The 26137-nt window shown below is 34.9% G+C and overlaps 1 protein-coding gene across 3 annotated transcripts in view; it reads right to left on the reverse strand.

The window, feature by feature from the left end:
• The window catches only part of LOC129745440 (unconventional myosin IC), a 125237-nt gene that overhangs the window by 16152 nt on the left and 82948 nt on the right, over positions 1–26137 (reverse strand). For 2 of the 3 annotated variants that reach the window (XM_055738517.1, XM_055738518.1), the window contains 2 exons: positions 3838–3988; positions 3296–3411 (listed from right to left, as the gene is read on the reverse strand). In XM_055738517.1, coding sequence (XP_055594492.1) covers positions 3296–3411; positions 3838–3963 — 242 coding nt within the window. In that variant the 5' untranslated portion in view covers positions 3964–3988. Of the gene's footprint in view, positions 1–3295; positions 3412–3837; positions 3989–15859; positions 16267–26137 lie in introns of those variants that run through there. The other variant, XM_055738516.1, reaches the window with a different exon arrangement.

A 26137-nucleotide genomic window follows, 5' to 3' on the forward strand; every position in this document is an offset into this window, starting at 1 on the left:
TTATTGAATTTTTTTTTATTCTATCAAATCTTACCACCGACCGTGGCCTAAAGAATAGCGTTCAAGTCTTCTAAGCAAGAGGTCATGGGATCGAATCTCGGTCACGGCAAACATAGAACTATTTCTGTGGTTGGTGGTTTCAGCATTTGTAAGATGCTAGCCTAAGCTTGCCAGATTGCCCGGTTTTATCCGGGTTTGCCCAGATATTTGATGCAAAATTTCGAGAAAGTCCGGTCCGGCCCGGTTGCCCGGATATCGTGAAAAAAGTCCGGATATTCCTCGGATTTTTTAACAATTTTCACAAAGAAACCAAAAATATCAAAGTTTTTGAGTACGTTTCAGCAAAATCGATAATCGGTATGGAAATTTTCAACGGTTGTTTCAAATAATTTCGCTGATTTACTTTTGTAAACCTTTAAATATTTAAGTATTCCAAAAAGTTGTTGGAAGTCTGCAATTACATTAATAAAATATTAATATCGATTTTTTTTGCATTTTTTCTTTGCTTTTATATATAATAACACCTGAATTTTGCCCGGTTTTTGCCCGGTTTTTGGATTTGAAAAATTTAAATCCATGTCCGGATTTTGCCAGGTTTTTTTGAAAAAATGCCCGGAATTGCTAGGCCCGGATGGTAGTGAAAAAAATTCTGGCAACCTTACTCATATGGGATTTTAGTGAAACTTAATGTCTTTCAAAGATATCTAAATTCTACTTAACTTTAGGCGTGCACACCTCAAGGATATAATGGCTAGCATCTTACAAATGCTAAAATCACCAGCCCATAGAAAAAGTACCATATGTATGCCGTGACCGAAACTCGATCTCATGACCTCTGGCTTAGAAGGCTGAAATGCAATCCTCTAGGCCACGGTCGGCGCCGGCCCTTCCAATGCAGGAAGGACTCCCGAACTACTATAGACACATTTTAAGTTTCTAAATAACGTCACATTTCGTTCCATTTATCTGATAAGTTTTCGAGATTAAAGTGAGGATCTCAAATTATTTGTACGCAAACAAACTCTTTCATATTAGACTCCGTTTGTTTTTGGCAACATTCAATTTTGGCAACATTCGATTTTGGCGACATTTTATTTTGGCAACATCCGATTTTAGCAAATGTGCCTAAATCGAACGGTTTTTAAGAACGAAATTACCATATAGTTTTCGCTGTAACAGAACTAACACAATTTAGACAAACACCATAAAAACGTCAATACGTTTTTGAATGTTGATAAAATATAACAACAATAATAAAAAAAAATTTAAAAAAATATAAAGCACTCAAAAAAAACGAAAAATATTAAAATTTCTAAAAACTCAAATACAAATACAATCAAACAAATAGCAATAAAAAATATCTAAAAAAATATGCAAAATGGTCAAAATTTCAAATAATATAAAATAACAAACATTCTAAACATAAAAAAAAATTTCTAAATATGTCTAAAACATGATAAAAAATTACAAAAGTGACGAAAAATTATCAAACAATGATGAAAAATTGAGTAAGTAAAAATAACAATGGTTTTTACTTTTAATAAATATGTAAAATAAGATGATGAAAAAATACGTTCGATTTTGGCAAAACAAAATTCTTGAGCATGTTGCCAAAAACAAAAGGGACCTGTATATGGGTTCTATTGCTTGATATGTACTCGATTTACGCCAAAAAATGTATGAAGCTGCCCTTTCCCCTTCCGATCAGCAACTGCTGGAAAGAGGTAGGGATCCCATTCCTTCGTAATCAAAACCCTATCACATCAAATCTGGTTCCATTTAGTTCATAAGTTCTTAAGCAATACAACTCCCTCCGTCCTTACCTTCTCCACATTGCAAGGCAGAAGGGTCTGTAACATTCATAGAAACATATCTCGTATTTGAATACCATGTCAAATTTGATTCTATTTGCTTAAATTCTTCTCCAGTTATAGGTACCTACAAAATTGTATTGGAGCTCTCTCCCGACTTCCTCTGTAATCCCTGGAACAAGAATGGTGTTTCAAATAACCAAAGAACCATTTCTCTTGCTCAAATGTTTTCCCATGTCATATTTGGTGCCATTTATTATATAGGTTTTTGGTTTATGTAAAATAAATGTATAGAAGCCTCCCTCTTCTCCAGCTTTATCCCCAATTGAAGGAAAAAGAAGTCTCAAATAAGCATAAAACCTTTTCTCGTATCCAAATGCCCTCTTCAGCCAAATTTGATTCCATTTTCTCAATAAGCTCTAAACTCATGCAAAAAATTGAAAAGGAGCACATCTCTCTCCTTACTATTACCCCACTGGCAGTAGTACTAAATATTCAAAGAAACCTAACTTGTAATCAAATACCTTCCCAAACCATATTTGGTTCCACTTGCTGGATAAGTTCTCAAGTAATGTAAAAAATTGTAAGAGAGCATCCTCCTCTCTCCTCAAAATTTATTCACTGGAAGAACAGAGGGTTATCAGAATATCAAAGTAACATTTCTCGTATTTATATACCTTCCCATAGCAAATTCTGTTCCATTTGCTTGATAAGTTCTCCAATTATGCTGAAAACAATAAAAGAGCCCCCTCTCCTCTTTATATATCTCCACCGGATGGAGGAAGGGGCACCAAACATTCATAGAATCATTTCTCGTACACAAATACGCTTTAAATCCAAATTTGAATCCGTTTGATCGATTAGTTCTCAAGTTATGCAATAAAAACGGTACGGAAGTCCCCCTCCTTCCTTCCTATTTCCCTACGGAAAGAAGGGAATAATTTCTCGTATTTCTATACCCTCCAATGCCAAATTTGGTTTCATCAGCTTCATTAGTTCTCAAGTTATGTAAAAAAAAATGAGCTAGCTTCCCTCCTCCTTCCTATCTCCCCATTAGAAGGAGGGAGGGGTACAAAACGTTCATGGAAACATTCCTCGTACCCTCCCATACCAAAATTGGTTAAATTTGCTTTATCAGTCCTCGAGCTATGCAAATGTTTGTCATTTCTTTAAGAGACCCCTCTCCCCTTTCTAGTGAGAGAGAGGGGTTTCAAACTATAATAAAAACCTTTCCAGGTCAAAAAGTTCAAACTTAACACTCTCAACAAAAGTTATTTGGTAAAATTTGGCCCGTGTAAATGAAAGTTACAGCAGTTTGAGTTTGGAGAACCGACATTTTTTCGATCTTGGGGTTTTAAATAAGTGTTAAAGGGATGATTGTGTTCAATTTTGAATCAAAATTTCGTTAACACATTGTAAGTCATATTTAAGGAAATGACGCCATGGCATTTGGTTTATAGAAGCATTTTGTTTTCGCTACTCACATGTGCGGGGGAGCCTCGAAAAAGTGTCTCTTCCGGTACTCCTTGACGTGCTCTTCGGTGTAGATCGGAAGCTCCCGATAAGGGTTGACTGAAATCAGTACGTGCCCGATGTAAGTCTGTGAGGAAAGAAACAAAAAAATTATAATTTGCTTGTTTATTTTTTCGAGGCGCCTTTTTGCTGTTGCAGACACCGTTATTCTGTCGACGAACCAAAAAAATCACACAAATGGAGGTAATTCGATACGCGGCTCCGAAAGAGGAAGGTTTTCGTTTCCTGAAGGGAACTAACGCAAGCATGCAGCTTGCCAACAAATCCCGAAAGGATTACGGTATCATATTGCAGCTCGTTGCAGCAGTGAGGAACTACCAACCCTTGCACTTGAGAATGCATTGAAATTGATCGATGATTGGCGGCAGAGCTGTCGAAGGCCATTTGTGCCGTTTACGTGTACGGTTTTTTTTCGTAAGTTATTCTTTGGTATTGGAAGAGTCAATTTTTATCAGTTAACTGCACATTCCGAGAATCACGAGTAGGTACTCACATAGATAAGGTCCTCCTGGAAGCGTTTCTTCAGATTGTCAATGAAGGCATCCTCGCTCTGGTAGTTTTCGAGCAGGACCTGGTCCTGGAGACCAACCCGATCCCGGTCATGGAGTCCCCTTTCCATGGTTGAGCTGAATCTTGACGGATTGCTGCAAATAATCATAACAAAAATTCAATTTAGTTTACTTGTTTACATGTTTTCAAACTTTGCTAGTCTCTACGTCAAAATACAACTAGATCCTGTTCACTATCAACGAAAGCACATATCAATAATTTACTCCATTTTTTTCAATTGTTAATTTCTTCCGAAGAAAATTATGAAAAGCAAACATAATTTTTGAACATTTCCTCTACTTCTCTCAATTAGTTCAAATGTTTAGATTTGTTATTTAAATGACCTATAATTAGATAAAAAAAAATTATATGCTTTTAGAGCAAGTTCACTGGTTTTGGGAAAAAGTGGTAGAAATTTTGACACTTACGGCACATTTTGAAAATTTTGCCATGCTGAAACATTTTCAAGATCTGTGGCCTTCTAGTTTTTTTACAACACGTGTTGTATTTTCGCATGCTGTGATACAAAAATAGCAATATTCCTATCACATACGGCTGAAACAGAAACAGTTTTGTAAAAAAATACAACTCCCCAAGATCTTGAAAACATTTTTGCATGGTCAAATTTTCAAAATATCAAAATTTCTACCACTTTTTCCCAACACCAGTGAACTTGCTCTTACAATACAACTGAAATTGATACATGACAAGAACAAGTAGCCGTTGATTTCGGGAAATTGTATTAGTCGAATTTTCATCAGAAGACAAGAAACAAAAACAAAATTTTTCTTTTCTTCTAGTAAGATCATTCATAGGCTCAATTGCTCGTATGTTTGGTTAAGGTGCCGCTATTAAGCCTATCTCCATTTGATCAAATTTTTTTGGTGCATTTGCTTAACCTTATTAACATAACATAATTAATCTTTATTTTTAACAAATACCCCTTAACCTTTCAAAGCTGTTCGTGTCAATATGACCTGAATGCGCACATTCAAATCATCATTATCATTTCAATTAAAATTTAAATTTCAGAAATTTGGTTCATTGAAAAAATGAGATATTCAACGAAGCAAAGCCGAAATTGGATGTCTTTTTAGGTAAGAATTTTTCCTATCGGAAGTTTCGGGAAGCATTCACTGGATCAACGAGCTTTCATATATTCATACTTCGGTGGATAGATGTTTTCTTAAGACTTATTATTGTTGTTATTGCAGATAAAACCCAAAATATGAGCGCTAATATCCGGATCGGCACGAGTCTGACAAACGGATCGATTACTGTCGAAAAAAAGCTTGTCAGTCGTTTTTCCGGACCATTTCCTCGATCGCAGCAATCTGGTTTTTCATAATGTGCTGTCATTTGTGAATCGAAAGCCGAAAGAGGACGAAGATTGGGCTTTCATATTGGAACTCTACTGGTAAGTTTTTAGACATATTTTCGATTCAAAGTTACTAATAATTTATTATTAACATTCTAGACTCGCACAACATTAGGTGCATGATCGGTGATAAAATGCTACCCAAGAGAAGTTCGAAATTGCCAAGCCTCCTACACGGAAAATAATAAAAAGGTAAAATTCTCCGAGATAGCAAGGTGAACGCTCGTGGAAGCTGAAAAGGTAACATCAACCTTTTCGAGGCGAAACTCACCTCCCAACGAGGTAAATTCTACCTGAATCGAGTTGGAGAAAGAGGTTCAACTCACCGAGAAAAACGGTGAATTCAAAAAAGGTAAATCTTTACTCGTAGCGAGGTGAAGTGTTCACCAAGAAAGGTGAATCCAAATAAGGTAAAACTTACCTCTTAACGAGGTGAAGTTGACCTGGATTGAGCTAAACAAAACGGTACAATTAATCTCGAAAAAAGTAACTATTTGCCAAAACCGTTTATTGAGGTTAAGCTGTTTTGTCATTCAGGAACAAGTTTTACTTCGTGCCCAATATGTGAAAATCGGAATAAACTAAGTGTTTTCTCAGATATAATTTAGTTGTATTGGTTCTTAACATAATCCCCCTTATTCTGCGCCGCGCGTGAGGTGACGATAGTCGAGTCACCCGATTTCAGTAGTCACTTTAGGTGAGAAACGTCTTTAAGAATTAACTTCGTCTTTAAGAATTAAATCGTATGCTCTGTCACATCGGTTTCGGGAATAAGGTGACAAGACTCACGCGACTCCGACTCGACTCGACTATCGTCACCTCACGCGCGGCGCAGAATAAGGGGAAATATTTTACTTTTATTTCTGAACGGCCGACAGAGCTTCGAGGTGTATTCGACGTCATCCTCCAGATATCATTCCGGAAAAGCCGATCCTGGCCGGATTAGTCGAACGGAGAAGGGCATGAATGTGTTAACGCAATGCAGGAGGATTCAACGGCCATTGTGGCCAAGGTTGCCGAAATCACAGAAAAAACTGTAATTTCACAGAATTTTGAGCAAGTTTTCTTCACAGAATCTATGTCACAGAACCCGGATAATTTAAAAATTCAAAGATTTCGCGGAATTTTTGAATTTTGATTGAACTTCCCAAATTATAATTTTTTGGCCCGTATAAAATTTAGAATTTTTCTTTGAATTAAAAAGGATGATAAAATTAGTAATTTTTATTGATTTTACCCAACTAAAATGTAAAAAAAGACCAAATTTATCCTGAATTTTCAATGTAATCAAAGGAAATAGCATTACAGAAAACCATCACAGAATTTTTGTGCAAAATCACAGAAAGTCAGAATTTTTTTTTCTCAAAAACGCAGAAATTTTGGGCAACCTTAATTGTGGTTCGGAAGAACGCAAAGCCGAATAGCCACGAGGCTGGCGACGAAAGGACTTGCCTCGACATTATTTTTTTAAACAAGGTGATACATTCCCAGAATGAATATAAGGTAGAAATCCCTATTTATCTTAAATAAATATCAATATTTTAAAGAAATTGTTTTTTTTTATTTCATTGAAGAAACCAATCAAACCAACTAGCATTTGCCCTTTTAATCAGTGAATGAAAAAAGGTATTATTTACTTTTTTGCTAGGTGAATGCGAAAAAAGGAAAAATTTACCTTTTTACTAGGTGAATGTAAAAAAGGTCAAATTTACCGGGAAAGATGGCTGGAAAAAATCACCTTTGCTTTATCTCTTCTTTATTTTCCATGTGCATCATCGTCGTCGCATGGAGACCGGAGTCAACTGATTGCCCGTAAAAAGCCTCATTTTTGTCGTGTCCAGTAAAACCTTGTGATAAATTTGTCCAAAGAAATCAATTAAAAAACCTGTAAATTTACTAAACTTAAGTTCCAAATAAATATAATTCCCGAAAAGTCCAATGAAAATACATGTCACAGGGCAGAAAAACAACAAAAACAACAAGTTCCATTTTGGTAGAAAACTGGCCGATTTTGGTTGGAAAACTGTCCGAATGTGATCAGAAAACGAACTGATTGTTTTGACAGCTCACTCGCAAAAACCAATCGTCGTCATGAAAGTGGTGTCACCAGAGCACTAGACTGGTTCGAATTTGGTTCGATTTCTAGTCTGTTTTTTGACCGATTCACGGGTTGAACGGACCAAATCCCGACCGATTTTTGTTCGATTTTTGGATTCGGGTAACCATAGCAGCTTTGCTTACTAGCGACACGTTGCGACGTTGAAACACTGATCACACTGACATGCCACTTAGAACAAAAATTCGAATATTTTGTGGCTAATTTTTTTTGTCAAATATTGCAGGTTCGCAATATCGACGGTAGGTGACGAAAATGTACCTGTTTTAAGCCCGTTTTTATCGTAGAAATTGCCTGTATTTTTTGAAAGTTGGGTGTCACTGGGATAGCATTTCTTCAAATCGATCGATGCGCACTCTGGAATCGACATTGCGTACTGTTGGAAAAATTATCCAACAAACGAAATCGAGTGTCCAGTCAGTATGGTCAGTGGTTGAAATTCAACGACGCATCGCGAGTTTCTTTGAAGACGTGAAGCACGCGATTGATGGCCTAAGGATAATAGACTGAAAAATAGAATAACAAAAAGATTTTGTATACGATTTGTATATTAATCTGGTTTGGTTAGTTATTTTGGGTTATACTGGAAAAGATTAATTTTGGTGGCAATGCTTGAAAACAGAATGATCTTAATTCAATTGAATATTTTACCCGTTACAGTCCCTGGAGTGTCAATTTGACACTCCTGAATAAAACCAATATATCTATCTTGCTTCCCAATCGATATTACAAAGTTTATAGTTTTGAGAACCTCCTAATGTAGCTCAAATATGTTTCTCAGAAAACTTTCAGCTCCAACACTTCAGTTTTCCGTTATTCAAAGTCTAAGAATAAAATTCGAAAAATAAGCTTTGAAAAAACAAATGTAGATCACCTACAGAATGCTCAAAAAAATTTCACTTAGTGTCCAAGGTTATGTAATAGCTTTTCGGTCCTATCGGTAATGATTAAAACACTTTTATTTGTGCTTCATCCAACGTTTCAAATACTATGTATTCTTTTTCAATCGGACATAAGTGTATCGTCCAAAACAGTTCCGCTCCTATTAGGATATATTGACAGTTCTACACAAACATCACCTTAGCAGGAGGCCTCAGCCCTAACCTCAAACTATGGGAGAACAGAATCGATTTTTGAGAAGGATTTATATGTGCCTATTGAAGTTATAATACAATAAAAATGTTAAAACTTATGGTTTTCCAACGATCCCAATAAACATTTTTTCAAGAGATTTTAAAAGTTTTTTTTTCCATTTCAAAGCTCTTCTCATCATGGTGGAAAATTACGTAATTATGATAGATTTAAAGTGATTTAAAGTGAAGATGGAAACCGTCAAGTGGTCAGCACATTCGCAAACAATCAATAGATACTCGATAATGGCGCCTAGATTTGAGTACTTTTAAATTTTTTTCCAATGTTACATTGTTATGTGTTACAGTTCCAGCACATACTTTTTTCATAATAAAACATATCAATTTTACTAGGCACGAAGTGAAACAATGCTTAATTTCGTTGACAATTTTACTAATACGCAGTCGAGTTTGCTATGCGCAGCCAAATTAAGCACATGGTAAAATAGCTATGCCTAAGGTTTTATAAACAACAAATCATATTTGACTCAAAAATATAGTTGCCTGTTGTTCATTTAAACCACGGATTTAGTATTTTTACTATGCTTTTTTTTGTACAAAGAGTGAGAGCGATTTGACTACTTGGTAACTAGCCAAGCTACACGGAGCCAGTCTGGATTGGACCACTTCGCGGACAAGTCGGAGATTTCACATTAGTCTGTGGTTTCAGGTTTAAGTATTTTCACTTAAAATTTTACATTCTACCGAAGAATATTTTTTTCAAAATCTAAATCAGTCTATAAAACAAATCATACGAACAAAAGTGTCATCCAAAAGTCAAATCTAAAAAAAGATTCATGCATAACTCTCATTAAGAATCTGATTTATGTATGTTTTGAACATTTCCACCGTCAGCAATCAAAAGAAATCTGAAGTTTGAAGCTATGCATTGCACATAAGGATATATTTTTTGAATTGTTTTTAGATCATGACCACAAAAAATTGAAAAGTACGTAGTACTTAAGTAAGTAAACTCGTACGAAACACAGAATTTTTGAAGAATTTTCAAAGGTAGCAGTTTTTGTACCTTTGTCAATTTGCAATTTCTATTACGAGGTTTCCAAAACTGAATTTTTTTTAAATCGGTTGGGAAACAAGAGAGATATGGCGGTTTTGAGCGAGGAGTGTCAAATTGACACTCAAGGTTTGATTAGGGAGTTTTTTTCCTGGTCAATCAGGGTGCGTCCATAAAAAAGTTATGATGCAAAATTAGAGATTCAAAGGATCCATCTCGAGGGTCTCTCAAGATTTTTTTTTTATTTGGATGCACCCGAATAAAGTTACAAGCCGCTAAACTTTCAATTGTGTCATATTGACATTCAAGAGCGGATCAGCGTTCAAAATGAAAATCTGCAATTTTTCATGTTTACACATAAAAAGTTATTCGATTTTTACTAAAATTGTCCGATTTATTTGTAGGAAACTATGCAAAATTTTTAGACCCGTCAATACTGCTAAACTTAAAACTGTTTTCAAATTTAGTGTACAATTTTCATAAATAAAAGTTTGAAATTTCATTTTTCTTTGATTCTTTTTTTTTGGCTTATCAAACACTTATTGTTCATTCGAATCCTTGTTTAAAAAAAAAATTCTCATGAAATTGAACTATGTGTCATAGATACTTTTTATGCTACTTCACTAAATCAACAATAATTAAGCCGGATTTGCTGTGATTTGGCAGATGGATTTGTGCTGCTCAGGTTCCCGGTTCCTTGATCTATTGCCAAGCATCAAATCAGGCGCCTTGGACCTCCGGATTAAAGATTGCACTAAAGATGAAGGAAGTATAGATGCAGGGATTTAAAAGTTATTGGACCGGAACTCAAAGCTAAGTACCATTTTTTATCGTAACATTGTCTTCACATTCATTGCATTCTAAAGGAACGCCCGTAAATAGGTTTTTGTATCGAAGCTTTCATAAATCGTTTATTTTTAGAGGATGTTTAATCATTTTCAAAAACTTTTACGTGAAAATCTGCTGTGAAATTGTTTGTTTATAATTTACGAACAAAAGCTTAATCACTTTCATGTTGCTTCGACCAAAAAAAAAAACAAAACGTGATTTACAAATTTCAAATAAAACCGAAACGAATTTCAATTTCTTCTTTTGTCACCATCCCTCCCTTCGATTTTTCCGAAAATCCAGAAGAGGGAAATAAATAAATTTCGAGGTATTTTATTGTAAAATTTGACAAGTTTTTCTAATATTCAAACGATTGGAAGAGCGAAAGTTTTTTGTTTTCTTCTCCTGCCAAAATTCCTGAAATTTTTTTCATGATTTGTGATAAAATATGAAAAATTAAATGATCCGGTAAAGTTCAGTGCGCATTAGGAGCAACCTGCCATCCATCAGTTATAAAAACGATCCAGATATGTGAAAATCTTAGGAGAAAGCCGAATAAATAGGATGTTTTCGTACTTCCGATGGATACAGCTTCATCTATCAAAAGCTAAAAAGCTAAAAGCTGCGAAAAAACATCAGGATCTAAGTATCTTTCAATGTTTTTAAACTTTGATATTTATCGGTTGACGGACAGTTCGTTTCTTCTCGCGTTACGTTTCGGGCTCATGACTTTCTTTCTAAAATGCTGCTCTTAAATGTTAGCTTATAATATTTACTTCTGACGATTAGTGAAACGAGGTTTTGAATGATATTTGAGAATAGACCAGCTATTTCACTAGGTGGTGGGAGGAAAATATGAAAAGTTTTTAAATTTTCCACTTTTTCATTGCGGTTACTGGATTTTTTTTTTAAGAATTCGTTTAAATATTTGAAACGATTTGGCCAGTTTAATTTAAGAATGAACCTTGTTTAGTTGAAAAAAGATTATCTGGAAAACATTTAAAATTCTGCATTATGAATTGAGTTTCATTTTCAATTTCAGTTAAAAAATTTTTAAGTGCAAAACACTAATCAAAAGAAAAGTGTTTCCCGATCATATCTTTTTACCTAATCCACACAACAATTTTTTTTTTGCTAGGATGCAGAGGTGACCTCGATCCTAAAGCGTGAATTATCATTCTTTCAATCCCTTTTCTCTATTTTTCTTCTATCCATTGACTACTAGGACGTGGCCGGCACCGTTTTTGATGTGTAAAGAGAGAGCATCAGTTTTGATCATTGTGAATGTGCTGTCAATCCCAGATTCCATTCATTTGACCTCTGGATAAAATTCATGGCCTCGGTCAATCACGGAGTAGCAACCATTGGCGATGTGGAATCCGTTCTACTGAGCCACGGCAGCGATCATGGAATTTGAAATGCTTTTATTTTAATATCGGTAAAAAAACGACGGTTGACGGTTGACGAAGCTTATAAAGAACTATTGATTCAGAATATTTTTCATGTTGTGTTTCAAGTTCAATGATTTAAGGTGGATGTGAGTAGTCAATCAAGCTAAGCTAAGCTACTTCACTAAATCAACAATAATTGTTTTGCTAACATTAATGGCAAATTTAGATGAAAAAATTTGGTTTACAAAAATTCAGATAGGCGTATTACCTAAATTTTTTTTCAAATTTAAGAATTTGTCCTGAAGACTCGAAAATTACTGAATCGACCATCGTTAAAGTTGGCATCTGAGGGTTTTTGGGGCCGGAGAAGGTTTCTATAATAGTTACAATGAAAAAACAAAATTCCCAAGCTTTCAAATCGGTTTGTTTGTCTGTCTTTCTGTGTGTTCTCTATATACTCGAAAACTACTAAACCGATCAATGCAAACTTTGGTTTGTAAGAGTTTTTGGGGTCTGAAATGGTTTCTAAAATGTTTTCAAACCGCTCCGACTTAAAGGAGGGCTTCCATACAAAATTAATAAAAATGTGACACAATTCGAACAATTGTCGGAAACTACTGAGCCACTCAACGGGAAATTTGGTATGTAGCCGTTTTCAAGACAGGGAATGATTTCTATAATAATTCCAAACCCCTCCGAACCCAAAAATTGGGGGCTCCTATACTAAATTTGTAAAAATTTGACACCATTCGAACAGTTTTCGGAAACTATGGAACTAATCAACGTAAAATTTGGTGTGAAACCGTTTTTAAGACCGCGAATGGTTTCTATAACACTTTCAAACCCCTTCCTAATTCGAAAGATGGGGAAGGCGGGGGGGGTTGGGGGGTTCAGCATTTTTTCTAGCGATTTTTTAAACATTTGCTCAGCGGGGCGCTGCGCTCGAAAATTTAGCAAAACCGGGCGGTGAGGGAAAAAAATTGAAAATCCACTGCTCTAGTTGGTCCAGATTTCACTTCACTTTGAAGTTTATGCTTGCAAACGGTTTACGAAGGTTCGAATACAGTTGCGGCCCTCAAAATTAGAGCGGTGCAAGTAGAAAAATATCAATTTTGAGTGATTCTTCGACTCTTCATGTTTCAATGTACATTTTTTTTATAATTTGTTTAACACTTTTTCGATTGAAGTTAAAACTGCTCGAATTCGAAAAATATATGAAAAATCGAGCACCTCCACAACTTTGAAGCGCGTTTTCTCGAAACTATAACTATATTTTTACGTCAACCGTGGAATATCTAAGAGTCGTCTTCTCTAAATGACTGATATCGATTTCGGTGTTTTCGATCCATATTTTTTACATTTTCATTAGGGAGTGCCGAATCAGTTTAAATCATATTAATTTTTTTATCAGGAAAGCCTCATTTGTGTTTTTTTTATTTGTGTTATTTGTGTCATTATTTAAAAGTTTTCTTTTTTCAATTCGAGGCTTTCTCAACATTGTGGAAAGTTACGTAATTTTGATAGATTAAATGTGAAAATGGAAACCGTCAAGTGGTCAGCATACACGCAAACAATCTAGACACGATAATGGCGCCTAGATTTGAGTAGGTACTCTTTAAATATTTTTGTTATCTTATTTTGGTCGCTGCCGATTTTTTTTAAATTTTTATCTAAGTTGGCATTTCGGCAAATTCATAGAAACTAAGTAGAATTATTTTAAAAATTTATCAAATTTTATATTGTTAGAGCAAGTCCAATGGTGTTGGGAAAAAGTGGTAGGAATTTTGACAGCTGTAGCACAGATGGGAAGTTTTGTATCGTGAAAAATAGACCAAAAATGTTGGCCGTCCACCGGTGTGATAGAAAACGAAGGTATAAAATTGGGGGCAACCAGTGATGCCAAGTGCATTTGCTGTTCAGTATTTTTACTATTTTTCCTATTTCGAATTGATCTTTAAAAATTGAAATCAAATTCACTTTATTGAAATAGTAGTGCTAATATGAAAAACTTATTATCAATGTGTATGTACAAATACTGTATAAGTTAAAATGCATTCCAAAATTTAAAAAAAAATCAGTTCATAAGAAAAAAAAACAAAAAAAGGGCTCAAATGTCAAATTGAACTGATTAAATCATTGACCAGTGAGCAGGGATCAAATTTTGTTTCACTCGAATGACCATTCTTAAAACTTTTTCTAAGTTGTTGAGAGAGTTTTGCATTGGATAAGTTTACAAGTTTCACTTAACTGAGCATGTCTCATCTATGAAACAACAGGTTTGTTGATTTTGTTTGGTTCCGGCACGTTTTTTTTTTTCATAAACGCTTACAAATCTTTCAAAAATGTGCTAATTTTCTGTCGAAACGTAAAAAATGCTGCATCAAAATTTCTATTTGCCTTACCTAGGTTATTATATGGTAGTGGTATTGTAACGTTCTTCCAAAGCTATGAGTGAAATTCTCGAAATTGTATGGGCAAGTAGAGCACAAATGAAAGTGAATTTGGTCTTTGATGGACTCTTCGAATTTAAAGGTTTTACATAGAATTTAAATTAAGTGTTTTTGTTTGGTAACTTTTAATACAAACTTATATTGGTCCACCAGGTTCCGTTTTCTAAAGATGATGGACCATTAAAGGCGGCGTTCAAACTTTGATATCGGACATTCCGACGGAATAACATTTTTCAAATAAAAAAACGAAACTCCTACTCCCGAAAACCGCTCAAACAACAAAATTTATTTACCCAGCTATCTGGCATCTCTGCGCCTCGAAATGTATGATAGCCCACTCAATTGGCAAGGGCATGACAAAAATTGGCTGTAGGTTTTAAAGAGTTGATTAACTTCTTTGTAATTCGTATCAATTTAAGTGATAAGAGAATTGTTTACAAAAGAAAATATCACTTTATGTTAAAATCCTGGAATTGGTCAATTTCCTTTATTTTCCCCTCAACTAAGGTTTTGAGCATAAGAAAGATGGCAGCACCGAAGCGTTTCATGCACGAATACTGTATTGCAACGCCGACTGTATCACTCGGTTCGGTGTTGCAAAACATCGTGTTTTTCTATCACCCTCGGACAAAAAGTGTTATACGATACAAATTTTGCAGCGCGAAACTGTTCGAATATCAGATTTTCCCAATACCGGTGTACGGCAAATGTGTTGTGATGTGTTGTAAACCTTCGAAATTTCTATCTCCATCTCAACCAGTGAACTTGCTCTTATGTGATACAGTTCCATCGATGTTATAGACTAAGGTTGCCAGATTGCCTGGTTTTATCCTAGTTCGCTCGGATATTTAATACAAAATTTGACAAAATTCCGATCCGGTCCGGTTGCCCAGATTTAATTGAAAAAAAAATCCAGATTTTGCCCGGATTTTTTGCACTTTATTTGCCAAAACAAACAAAAAAAAAGTACAAATTTTTATTGATGTGTCCAAAACGAAATTTTTTTAGCATGTTTTATCATAAAAGGTTTTTTGAAAGCCTCAACTACGATTTACCTGCTGCTGCTGATGAGTTATGTGGAAAATTGACTTGTGTTGAGTTTTTCCTGGGTTTTGAATTTTGAAAGCAAATGCCCGGATTTTGTCAGGTTTTTAGATGAAATAGTCCGGATTTGTCCAGACTTTCGGTAACTTGCGATTGTTGCTATTCTTTATAACTTTCTTTCTGTAGTGTTTTTCTGAAGACAGAAATAAATGATCTTGCATCAATTTTCTACCCTATTAGCTTTGACCGTACATTTGGTGGTAGTTTTTTCTCCTTATTGTAGTAAGAAGGTACTAATTGTTCGATTATGAATGAATGAAAGCCGTCCAATCACTTCTTGAGGTCAGTCACTAGCTCTTATTTCCCTCTTCTTCAGACATAACCATCCGTATCACAAAACCACAACCAAATTGATCTCTACCATTCAAAGGTTGTTTTTTTTTCACAGATATTGATTCAAGGTAATTGGTGATAATGTTCATCGTTGGGCTAATACTATGATTAGTTTCGTTGGATATCTGAGCTCCAAGTCCAAAGTCCATTATTTCGATAGTAAGATAATTTCACCCACACTCGATTTCTTAGGTTCGTTAAGGTTAATTTATCTCACTTACTTCATTTTGTTCACCCTCAACTTTCTCGATGCACCACGCCAGTATTAACAAACAAACAAACAAACTTAACGACTATATTTTGTTTTCTTATTTTGATCACTTAATCGCTGCTATTGTTACTAAACTTGACCAGCAACTTCAAATCAAACATAATAACACAGTTTCCATCCAGTGCAAGTTTCAAGATCGCATCGAGATCACACTGACTCATTTAATTTCGCACATCTCACAGTTGGTGATTGGTAAACATGAGTTCGAGATGTTTGTTATGAGTAGCATGCAAATTAGTTGTTTACTGGGCTTTTCCCCTTAGAACGGAGGTGTCACATCACAACTGACCAGAAAAACAGATAAATTCTGCACACTGACCCGAACTGTCCGGGTGATCGGTATCGACTGGACAGAATAATTCTTCCCATAGATGTATGCTACTGGCTGGCCGATCTTTGGGTCGTTATCAGCCAGAGAATTTTATTGTTTTCATTTCCTATTTTCACTTCTAAGCCCCGGTGGCGGCCGATTTTCGAATGCACTGTCAATAGTGAGTTAGAGCTTACATCGAAGCGAAGTGTAGTCGGTGCATTGTTTTCTTAGTAATTTCAAGCAAACACACTGTTGTGAGTCAACTTTGGATAAGAAGTTAGGGTGTATCGTTTGTAATTAACTTTAAAATTAAGAATAAATTTTTGTTCTTATTTTTGGACCTAGAATGTTTTGGAACCATCTAACTATTTTAACTAGATTAAAGCCGAAGAACACTTCTAGTGAACTTTTCTTCAAATTTCAATCGTTTTTAGCTCGCCACGAGTGAGTTACACTTAGAAGCATAACTCATAAGTTATATATAACTTTAATAACAAAACTACATACGATAAATTTAATATAACGTTTGCCGTAACTCAAAAATGCTCAATTGCAGTCGTCCAGAGATTTCAAGGATATTGAATGCCGAATTTAGCTATTCCAAGGTTTAAATTTTTTCTTGGCCTTCATGTGTTAAAAAAAGTTTTGTAACATGTCAATAACAGATTGAAAAATCCCACTTTTTCCCCTTTTGGTGGTCAATTGATTCGGACGTAGCTTCTCGATGGAATCTTAGACCGGAATGGTCACCAGGAGAAGACCCAACGAAAAATCCCAAAAATAACAGTAGAAGAAAACAATATCTAAAACAAATCTTTGAGCTTCCCTGTTTAAGATGCAGATTACGTCAGGAAGCCAACGAGGTTAGAAACGATAAATTTACAGTCCAGGCATATCCATTCTACTTAAATCATACCATGGTTTTGCCTTTCTTACAGAATCCTCCACCCAACACTATAATCGTAATCACAGAAATGACAAAAATGACAAAAATGACAAAAATGACAAAAATGACAAAAATGACAAAAATGACAAAAATGACAAAAATGACAAAAATGACAAAAATGACAAAAATGACAAAAATGACAAAAATGACAAAAATGACAAAAATGACAAAAATGACAAAAATGACAAAAATGACAAAAATGACAAAAATGACAAAAATGACAAAAATGACAAAAATGACAAAAATGACAAATATGACAAAAATGGCAAAATTGACAACAATGACAAAAATGACAAAAATGACAAAAATGACAAAAATGACAAAAATGACAAAAATGACAAAAATGACAAAAATGACAAAAATGACAAAAATGACAAAAATGAGAAAATGACAAAAATGACAAAATGACAAAAATGACAAAAATGACAAAAATGACAAAAATGACAAAAATGACAAAAATGACAAAAATGACAAAAATGACAAAAATGACAAAAATGACAAAAATTACAAAAATTACAAAAATTACAAAAATTACAAAAATTACAAAAATTACAAAAATTACAAAAATGACAAAAATGACAAAAATGACAAAAATGACAAAAATGGCAAATATGACAAAAATGACAAAAATGGCAAAAATGACAAAAATGGCAAAAATGACAAAAAAGACAAAAATGACAAAAATGACAAAAATGACAAAAATGACTAAAATGGCTAAAATGACTAAAATGACTAAAATGACTAAAATGACAAAAATGACAAAAATGACAAAAATGACAAAAATGACAAAAATTACAAACATGGCAAAAATGACAAAAATGACAAAAATGACAAAAATGACAAAAATGACAAAAATGACAAAAATGACAAAAATGACAAAAATGACAAAAATGACAAAAATGACAAAAATGACAAAAATGACAAAAATGACAAAAATGACAAATATGACACAAATGACAAAAATGACAAAAATGACAAAAATGACAAAAATGACAAAAATGACAAAAATGACAAAAATGACAAAAATGACAAAAATGACAAAAATGACAAAAATGACAAAAATGACAAAAATGACAAAAATGACAAAAATGACAAAAATGACAAAAATGACAAAAATGACAAAAATGACAAAAATGACAAAAATGACAAAAATGACAAAAATGACAAAAATGACAAAAATGACAAAAATGACAAAAATGACAAAAATGACAAAAATGACAAAAATGACAAAAATGACAAAAATGACAAAAATGACAAAAATGACAAAAATGACAAAAATGACAAAAATGACAAAAATGACAAAAATGACAAAAATGACAAAAATGACAAAAATGACTAAAATGACTAAAATGATAAAAATGACAAAAATTACAAAAATGACAAAAATGACAAAAATTACCAAAAAGGCCGAAATGATCAAAATGACAATACATAACGACAAAATTTATTTTTGTAATCTACGTGAATTATGTTTATTGTGACAGTTTTATCAATTTTGTCAATATTGTTAACTTTGTCGGTTATGTCAAATAAGTTATTTTTTTAAATGTGGTGAATTTCGTCAGTCACTTTTTTTTCAATTTTGTCCATTTCGTCAATTTGGTAATTTTAAACTTTTTTTCCCTTTCTTTCAATTTTATCAATTTTTTAAATTTGGTCCATTCTGTTAATGTTGTAAATTTTTGTCAATTTCTTCAGTTTGGTTAAATTTTATAATTAATATTTATTTTGTTATTCGTTTTCTTAATTGTTAATTAAGTAAATTTTTCGAATATCTGTCAGTTTTGCTTGTTTTGTCAATTTTCTTTGTTTTGTTTCATATTTGCTCAAATCTGTTAATTTCAACAAAAAATCAAGCAATTGACGAAATTGAAAAATTGAAATTAAAATATGAAATTGACAATGTCCATGGTAAATTCGCATCGTATTTTACTCCAGCGATTGTAGTTTTACCCCATTATGATTTAAATGTACTCATTTTTTTCTTTGCAGATGTCAATCCGGCGAAACTTTTAATTATTTGAAACACATGGTGGGCATCTTTTTTTTTTAATTGTATTTTTGATTTTGATTTTTAAGGTACCACATGCTGTCTCCAAAAAGAGTTCATTGAGATTAAACTTATTTCAATTAATTTCATAGAAACGGGATCATTCTATCAGGATCAGGATATTACAGGATTCAGTAATTTAAAAATCACCAATTAGTAGCAATTAAACTTATTAATATGAAAATTATGAAAATTTCCAAGAACTTTTATCCTACATACAATTTTGAATTTTTATATTTTCAAATAATTTGTATTTACTGCGTTAGAAATTTCTTAATCATAATTTAATTATTCAGAGTTAGGAAAACTATCAGTTGCTTATGATTTTGTATAACATGCATCCATATATAATTAGCAGATTGTGAGAAAGGCTACAATCCACTTTCAAGTAGATCGGGTTTTTTTTTCGTATGGTTTTCTAGATTTTTTAACGATTTTTTAGACGTACTCAGCTATAATTTAACCTTAATCTGCTCTATAGTATCAATATGACCATTGGAAATTTGGCGGCTTGTAACGTTAAATATTCAGATCCATTCAAATAAAAAAAAACTTTTGGGACCCCCAATTAATTCATGACAAATTTTTCAATTATTACTTTTTTTTATCTCCCTCGAAGCCCAGACAAAAAACTCCCTTTTGACATCTGTAGTATCAATTTCGCACTACTAGCTTAAAATCTGGGGGATTGCAAAATAGAGAGGGTTTTTTGCATTTGGAATAGTTATTATCAAAATTCCACAACTGCTTCACAATTTGCAACAATTTGCATATTTCTCTCTCTGAGCACCGGTTTCTCTCATATTAGCTAAACTTTAATCATTTTCTCGCACAATTTGCCACAAATTACCAAAATTTCAATCATTGGCTGCACAGTTTTTGTGATCATTGACGTTTCTTCTCTCTTTATCTCAGTCCCCGGTTTAAATAGCTTTTCTCTCTTGTTTCTATTTAAAAAATCGATTTGTATGAACTGAAAAAAAAAGAGTTAGTGAGATGGGTACTCTCAAGTTTATTAGAGTTGCGGTTAGCAAGTGTTCCAGCAACCAGCCAGAGGACCACCGCAGAGGGCCAGCCAGCAGATGGAGAAACGCCAGCGCAGAGAGCAGCAGGCGAGATGGCCCAGGCCAGCCAGAAGGTTCCGGGGAGGTTCGTGGGTTACTCTCGATGCCGTCCCGAACCACGCTACGGTTAGCAAGCGTGAGCTCACGTCCGACGGCCGGGAGAAGTCTCGGGAATCCGTAACCGGGCTGCGCAGAGGTGACCAGGTCCAGCTGGAGCAACACTCTGGATTAATTAGATGCTGCTGATAGCCGAGAGGTTACTCTCGTGCTTTTCTTGAAAGCTGTGATCGGCATGCAAGTGCCACCAGAGCGCCAGCGCAGATGATTGTCAGCGGGGAGGCCACGAGATGCTCCAGGTCAGCCAGAAGGTGCCAGCGTAGTACGAGGCCACTCGGGTTCCGAGAGGGTATCTCTCGGTGCCGTCACAAGCCACGCTGCAGTTAGTAGAGTGAGTTCATTTCCTACGGCCGAGAGGATAACTCTCGGGATTTATAACCAAGATAAGTCAGGTCCGAATGCTCCAAATGGAGGAGTAGCCCGGATCGGCGGTTGTAAAAAGCACGCGTTATCTGTTTCAAGTTTGCAGCAGTTTGATTTATCTGTGGTTTTGGAGGTGTTTTGGGCTATGGTTAGTTGCCAGTAGAGATGTACCGAATAGTGGTATTCGGCGAACGGCCGAATACCGAATATTGACCTTTTTAATTATTCGGCCAAACGAATATTCGGCCGAATATCCGGTCGAATATTCTATTGAGTTTTTAATGAAAAAAAAAACTTTAGCGAGTACTTCATTGCTTTCTATTTTTTTCAATATGATTTTCCGATGATTTTATACCAGATGATTTAATCGGATGATGTATTACAAGGTATTTTTAAGTAGGGGTCTTTCTGATTTTCAAAATGTCACCAATAACTGAGAACACATCAGATGACTAGTTTCTTCTAGGGCATTTATCCCCAAAAAGATTGCGTTCCGGGGAAATCTGGAACAAAACATGTCAAAACAGGCGTCAAGCTATTTGAAATTGCTTCTTTGATATTGAGTTAAGTGAAGGTTGAATTTGAGCAAGATAACTTCAAAATAGTTGTTGAAAAGAAACATGATTTTTAACCTTAAGCATACCATACTTTCAACCAGACGTATCTACACGGTCAGGCATTCAGGGCGATTTTTGAAAAAAAAAATTATAGAAAGGGCAAAATTTATGTTTATTTTTAAATTTTTGAAAAATCGTTATTGAACAAAAAATTTAAAAGTTTTGATAGAGAAATTTAAGTTTTTATTTGATTAAGCAAATAATCTGAATAAACCCGAGCAAAATTCGAGACGTTTTAAACAATATCTGGACATTCCGGCCATATTTGACTAATGTGAAATCTTTACTGGATTTATGGGCAAGCCTGAATATATCCAGAAAATCTGGAATTAACTATAATAGAAGTATAAAACTATACTTGTCAGCATTCTCCTGTACGATCTACAGTGAAATATACGCGGATACACCTTAGAGGCTTTGCTGAGACCATAAGTTTTTAATGATTGTGTAGCTTATAAAACATTACTTATGAATATTTTATAAATTATCCATTTGGAAAAATTGTACAAGTCTGTAGTAGATATTCGGCCGAATACTTAGCTCAACTATTCGGTGAGACGAATATTCGGCTTAACGGTTTTTCGGCGGTATTCGGCGCCGAATATTCGGCCGACCGAACATTCGATACATCTCTGGTTGCCACAAACTTCAGCAATGCCTTAGATCCAGATGGGTCACATACAGCTGAACGTTTTCGTCGGAGCAATCTGAAAATCGAAAGCTTTATCTTCGTGCTTTAAAGTTGTGCTGCGGTTAGCATCGTCTTCAGAATTAATGAAGAAGCTACCACGAAAGATTCGATTCGACGTCACTTCTGGTGCTAGTCAACATATGATGCGAGACGAAAGCAAACGACAGTAGCGATGAGGACGGTGAACATCATGGTCAGGATTTGGTCAATCCTGAACGGCTTTTAGACGCAGTCAGCGAATAAGCTTCGTAGTGCTACGTGGGTAACGTAGCCCCTGATATTTATGAGGAGCTACCTCAAATCATCAGCAAGCAGAAGCGCGCGACAAATAAGGTTTGTGGAAGTCCAACAAGGAAGTCGGTACCTGAACCCTGGAGAGAAATGGTACTCGGACTAGACGAAGCTAATCGTAGGTGTAGTTAATACCGAGCAGCCGTTCAACGATTTGATCGGTTATCTACGGTTAGAGTACTAAGCTACTACCAGGCCAGCCCGGCTGAGAGCCACTGGCAAGGACTGAAGCATATTCTGAGATACCTTCGACGTATGATCCTATATGGCGTTTGTATACCGCAGAATCGTGAACACAATCGGATTTTCTTACGGGAAATCTTACTTTGTTGTCAACGAAACGTCAGCACCGACATCTGTTGTCGACAGTAGCTGAAACCGGAGCCCTGTGCTAAGCGGTGATGGAATGTTTGTGGTTAGCAAATTTTCTGGTTGAATTGGGTGTGGTTAACACTCCTTACAAATTGATGGAGGGCAACATTCTTTGCATCCTGGAGGAGACGCTGACCCATCGGCGGATGAAGCATCTAGACTTGAAGTTTGCATTCATGCGAAAGATCGTAAAAGCGGTAAGCCCTCTTTGCGACAGATCTCTACTGGAGATCAGTCAGCTGATGCGTTCACCAATGCGTTACCGAGGGCGAGACATGCGTGTAGGGATCTCTGTAATCGGACTTAAATAACTTAAACCACGTTTTATTGTTTGCACCAAACTCAACTTATTCTTTATTGCACCAAACCACTTCTGTTCGCTACCTGCCATCAACTGACCGTTACAATTCTGTTCCCTTTCCTCTCGCTTGTTTTTTCTCTCTTTCGAAGCTTTCGAACTCAGGCATCACTTTTCATTTTGACGCAATTCAATTGAATTTCTAGCATCAGATTATATTTGGACTCCACAATGCGAAGCTGTCCAGCGTTCTCAATTTGCAAACTGAGGGGAGGTGTTGAAACTTACGGTTTTCGAAATTGTTCCGGACGAAATTCTTTTTTTTTTCCAGCAGAGGAAATCTGCTGCTCCGTCGTCGAAACCAAAACAGTTGGTTTTGGTTCTCCGTTTATTCTCATTCAATTCGCTATTGAGAACAATAGCGTTGATGATTGTTGATGACATGTGATGATGATAAACACGGTTCAAATGTTTACATCATCACACTGTAAAGCAAGACTGCTCAAACTGTGAAACCTCGTAGAATGTAATTCCTTAATAATTTACAGACAATATTTAGCTACAATTGTTCATTTCTCCGTTACTTAAAAGACGGTAGATCAGCTAGCAAATACTCAAACAAAATTCACCAAGTGCCTCAGTAAGGTGACGTAAGAAGTTATATGTTGCACATAAAATGTCTGAGTTTTTTTAGATCATTACAACCAAAAATGTTCAACGTGTTGTAAAAGCCACAACCGATTCAGTATCAATAGAAAAAAAATGAAAAGCGGATTAGAAACTTGACGTAATTTAGCATTTTTTAGCAACTTTACATTCTTAAAACACTGAATTTTTGAAAAATTTTCAAATGTTGTTAATTTTCGAACTATTTGTCACTTTGCTATTTCAACACATCCTATCGCTGGAAAATGGCTCAGCAACAGGTATCTTGATGATTCACAACCTGAATGTTTTCTCGGACAATTTTAATTTAACTATCCCGGCCGGTATATTGTACATGTGGTCCTCAATCATATGTAATCAATCTCTTTGGATTGAGCTGTTTGTTTTTGGGACCACACCGAAAATGACAGATTTTTGTTTTTATGGAAAAAAAACACATAAAACGTCCGGTAGTGAATCAGCCAAACCGATCTGACCACAAATGGACATTTCATGAATGATGGGACAACCGAGCCTCGCGAGATGTCGTCGTTTATCCGTCGCTTGTCGTAAGAAATGGCGTCATCCAATGCAATACTACAATTCAAAAGGAAGAGGTCAATACTGTGTCGGTCTGAGACTGGTTCTGATTCATCGAATTAGAATGAAGTAAAACCAGATACATTTATTTTCAATGGGCCTTGAGTGAGATTACGACGTACTTTATTAGAATTTTACATCTGATAAATCTACAGAGCAAAGTATGTTTTCGAACTGGGAAACAAACTTTTATCGCCGGTTGAAACTGTCACGATCCTTTTTTCTATTCAATCTCTGTATGGATGTGAAAAATTGTACTGAAAAGACATTGTGAGTATGAATCTTGAATATTTCTGTAGTGCTTTTTTCTCAATGTTTTCAATAATAATATTCGATCAAAATATCAGCCGAAAAATGAAGCAACTTGAAATAAAAATCGTAAGGAGGATCAAAACAATAACTGGCAAAGCTGATGAACATTATGTCCCCGACGATTGAGTTTCGATTTATTAGCCCCATAAAAAGCCAAACGTTGAGGAACGATTCATCAGATTAGCTTGAAGTGTTGATAATATAACTAGTTATCAATATAGAGGCAAGTGCCCTTTTTCAATCGTCAAAACTTAAACATGTGAAATCATTTCGATATTTTTTTTTTTCAATGAAGAATGCCTGATACCTACAGTAAAGAAAGATATATTTAAAGCACTTAACTGATATGATGACAACGTGATGTTTACCTCACGTTTGAGCCACTTGGTGCCTCTGATAAGGTTCTGATATAAAACAAAATCGATCAACTCACTCATCGTTAAATATTGGTAACAGAGAAAGCTTTTGTTGCCTTCAAATACTAGGCTAAAATTTTCTAATTTAAAAAAATTAATTTCATCAGAAGATTGAACCTTACCCAAACCATTGAACCCTGGAGGATTTCGAAACAATTTTCTGCCGAATCAGTGAGCTAATCGGTCGGAATGCTGCTCTTTTTTCAGTCCGAGACACGTCTCTATCGTGAGCCCGTTATCAGAACCTCAAAGCTGATCATATAATTTGATAGGCAATTGTGACACAATCGAATGATAACTCTGATGGTAATTGAAGGTGCTTTGAGTAGCTTTTTGACGTATACCTACCTACCTACGTTTAGCAAAAGATAACACTGACATTCACCGGAATGAGGCAAACACTTGAAGGTTTTGAACGATATTTAATGGGTGTCCGAACAAGATCGAAACAGTTGTAAAACAGGAGAAGGACTTGCAATTTGTACATTCCGTGTGTAATTTTCGGGAAAAATCGCTGGCCAAGCTTATAACTTCCGGATTGAGTATTTTCATTCTTTGCTCTTTCATGTTTGTCCGTATATTGATACAAGTTTATTCATTCTATGGCTTAATCGAATCGATTGAAGTTCCATTATAAGTTTTCAGTTTTTCTATTCACTGGGATAAATCTTACAGCAGAAATTCTGTAACATTCTTCAAAGGCGTATAAAGGCTATTGTAAAAAAAGCTTATCTATTTTAAAATTATGAAACACTTTCTACAGAAAAAGGACTAAAAAATTAACAAAAAAAGGCATACAAGCCTGCAAAAAAGTTGATATTTTTTAGGTTCAGAACAATTTAACTTAATAAAATCGGCATAACCCTCTGTAAGAGTAAATATCACGGAATTCCTTGAAAATAATCATGACTTTTTTGCCTACAGTTAAAAAAATATTTGAATTTGAATCGAGGTGGCCGTCGACTTTAGTTTTAAGTTATTAATACAGAAAGGTTTTTTTCACAGACTAAAAACCGTGTTTATTCCCGAAATCGGTGAGTGAAAAACCGTGCCAATTTGGAAAAAAAAGCCGTACTAATTAAAAGAAAAAAAACAATAAGACCGTTTTAATTCCGAAGCTCTAGACATTGATA

This window comes from Uranotaenia lowii, chromosome 2 (genome assembly GCF_029784155.1).
Source record: "Uranotaenia lowii strain MFRU-FL chromosome 2, ASM2978415v1, whole genome shotgun sequence".
Taxonomy (NCBI): domain Eukaryota; kingdom Metazoa; phylum Arthropoda; class Insecta; order Diptera; family Culicidae; genus Uranotaenia; species Uranotaenia lowii.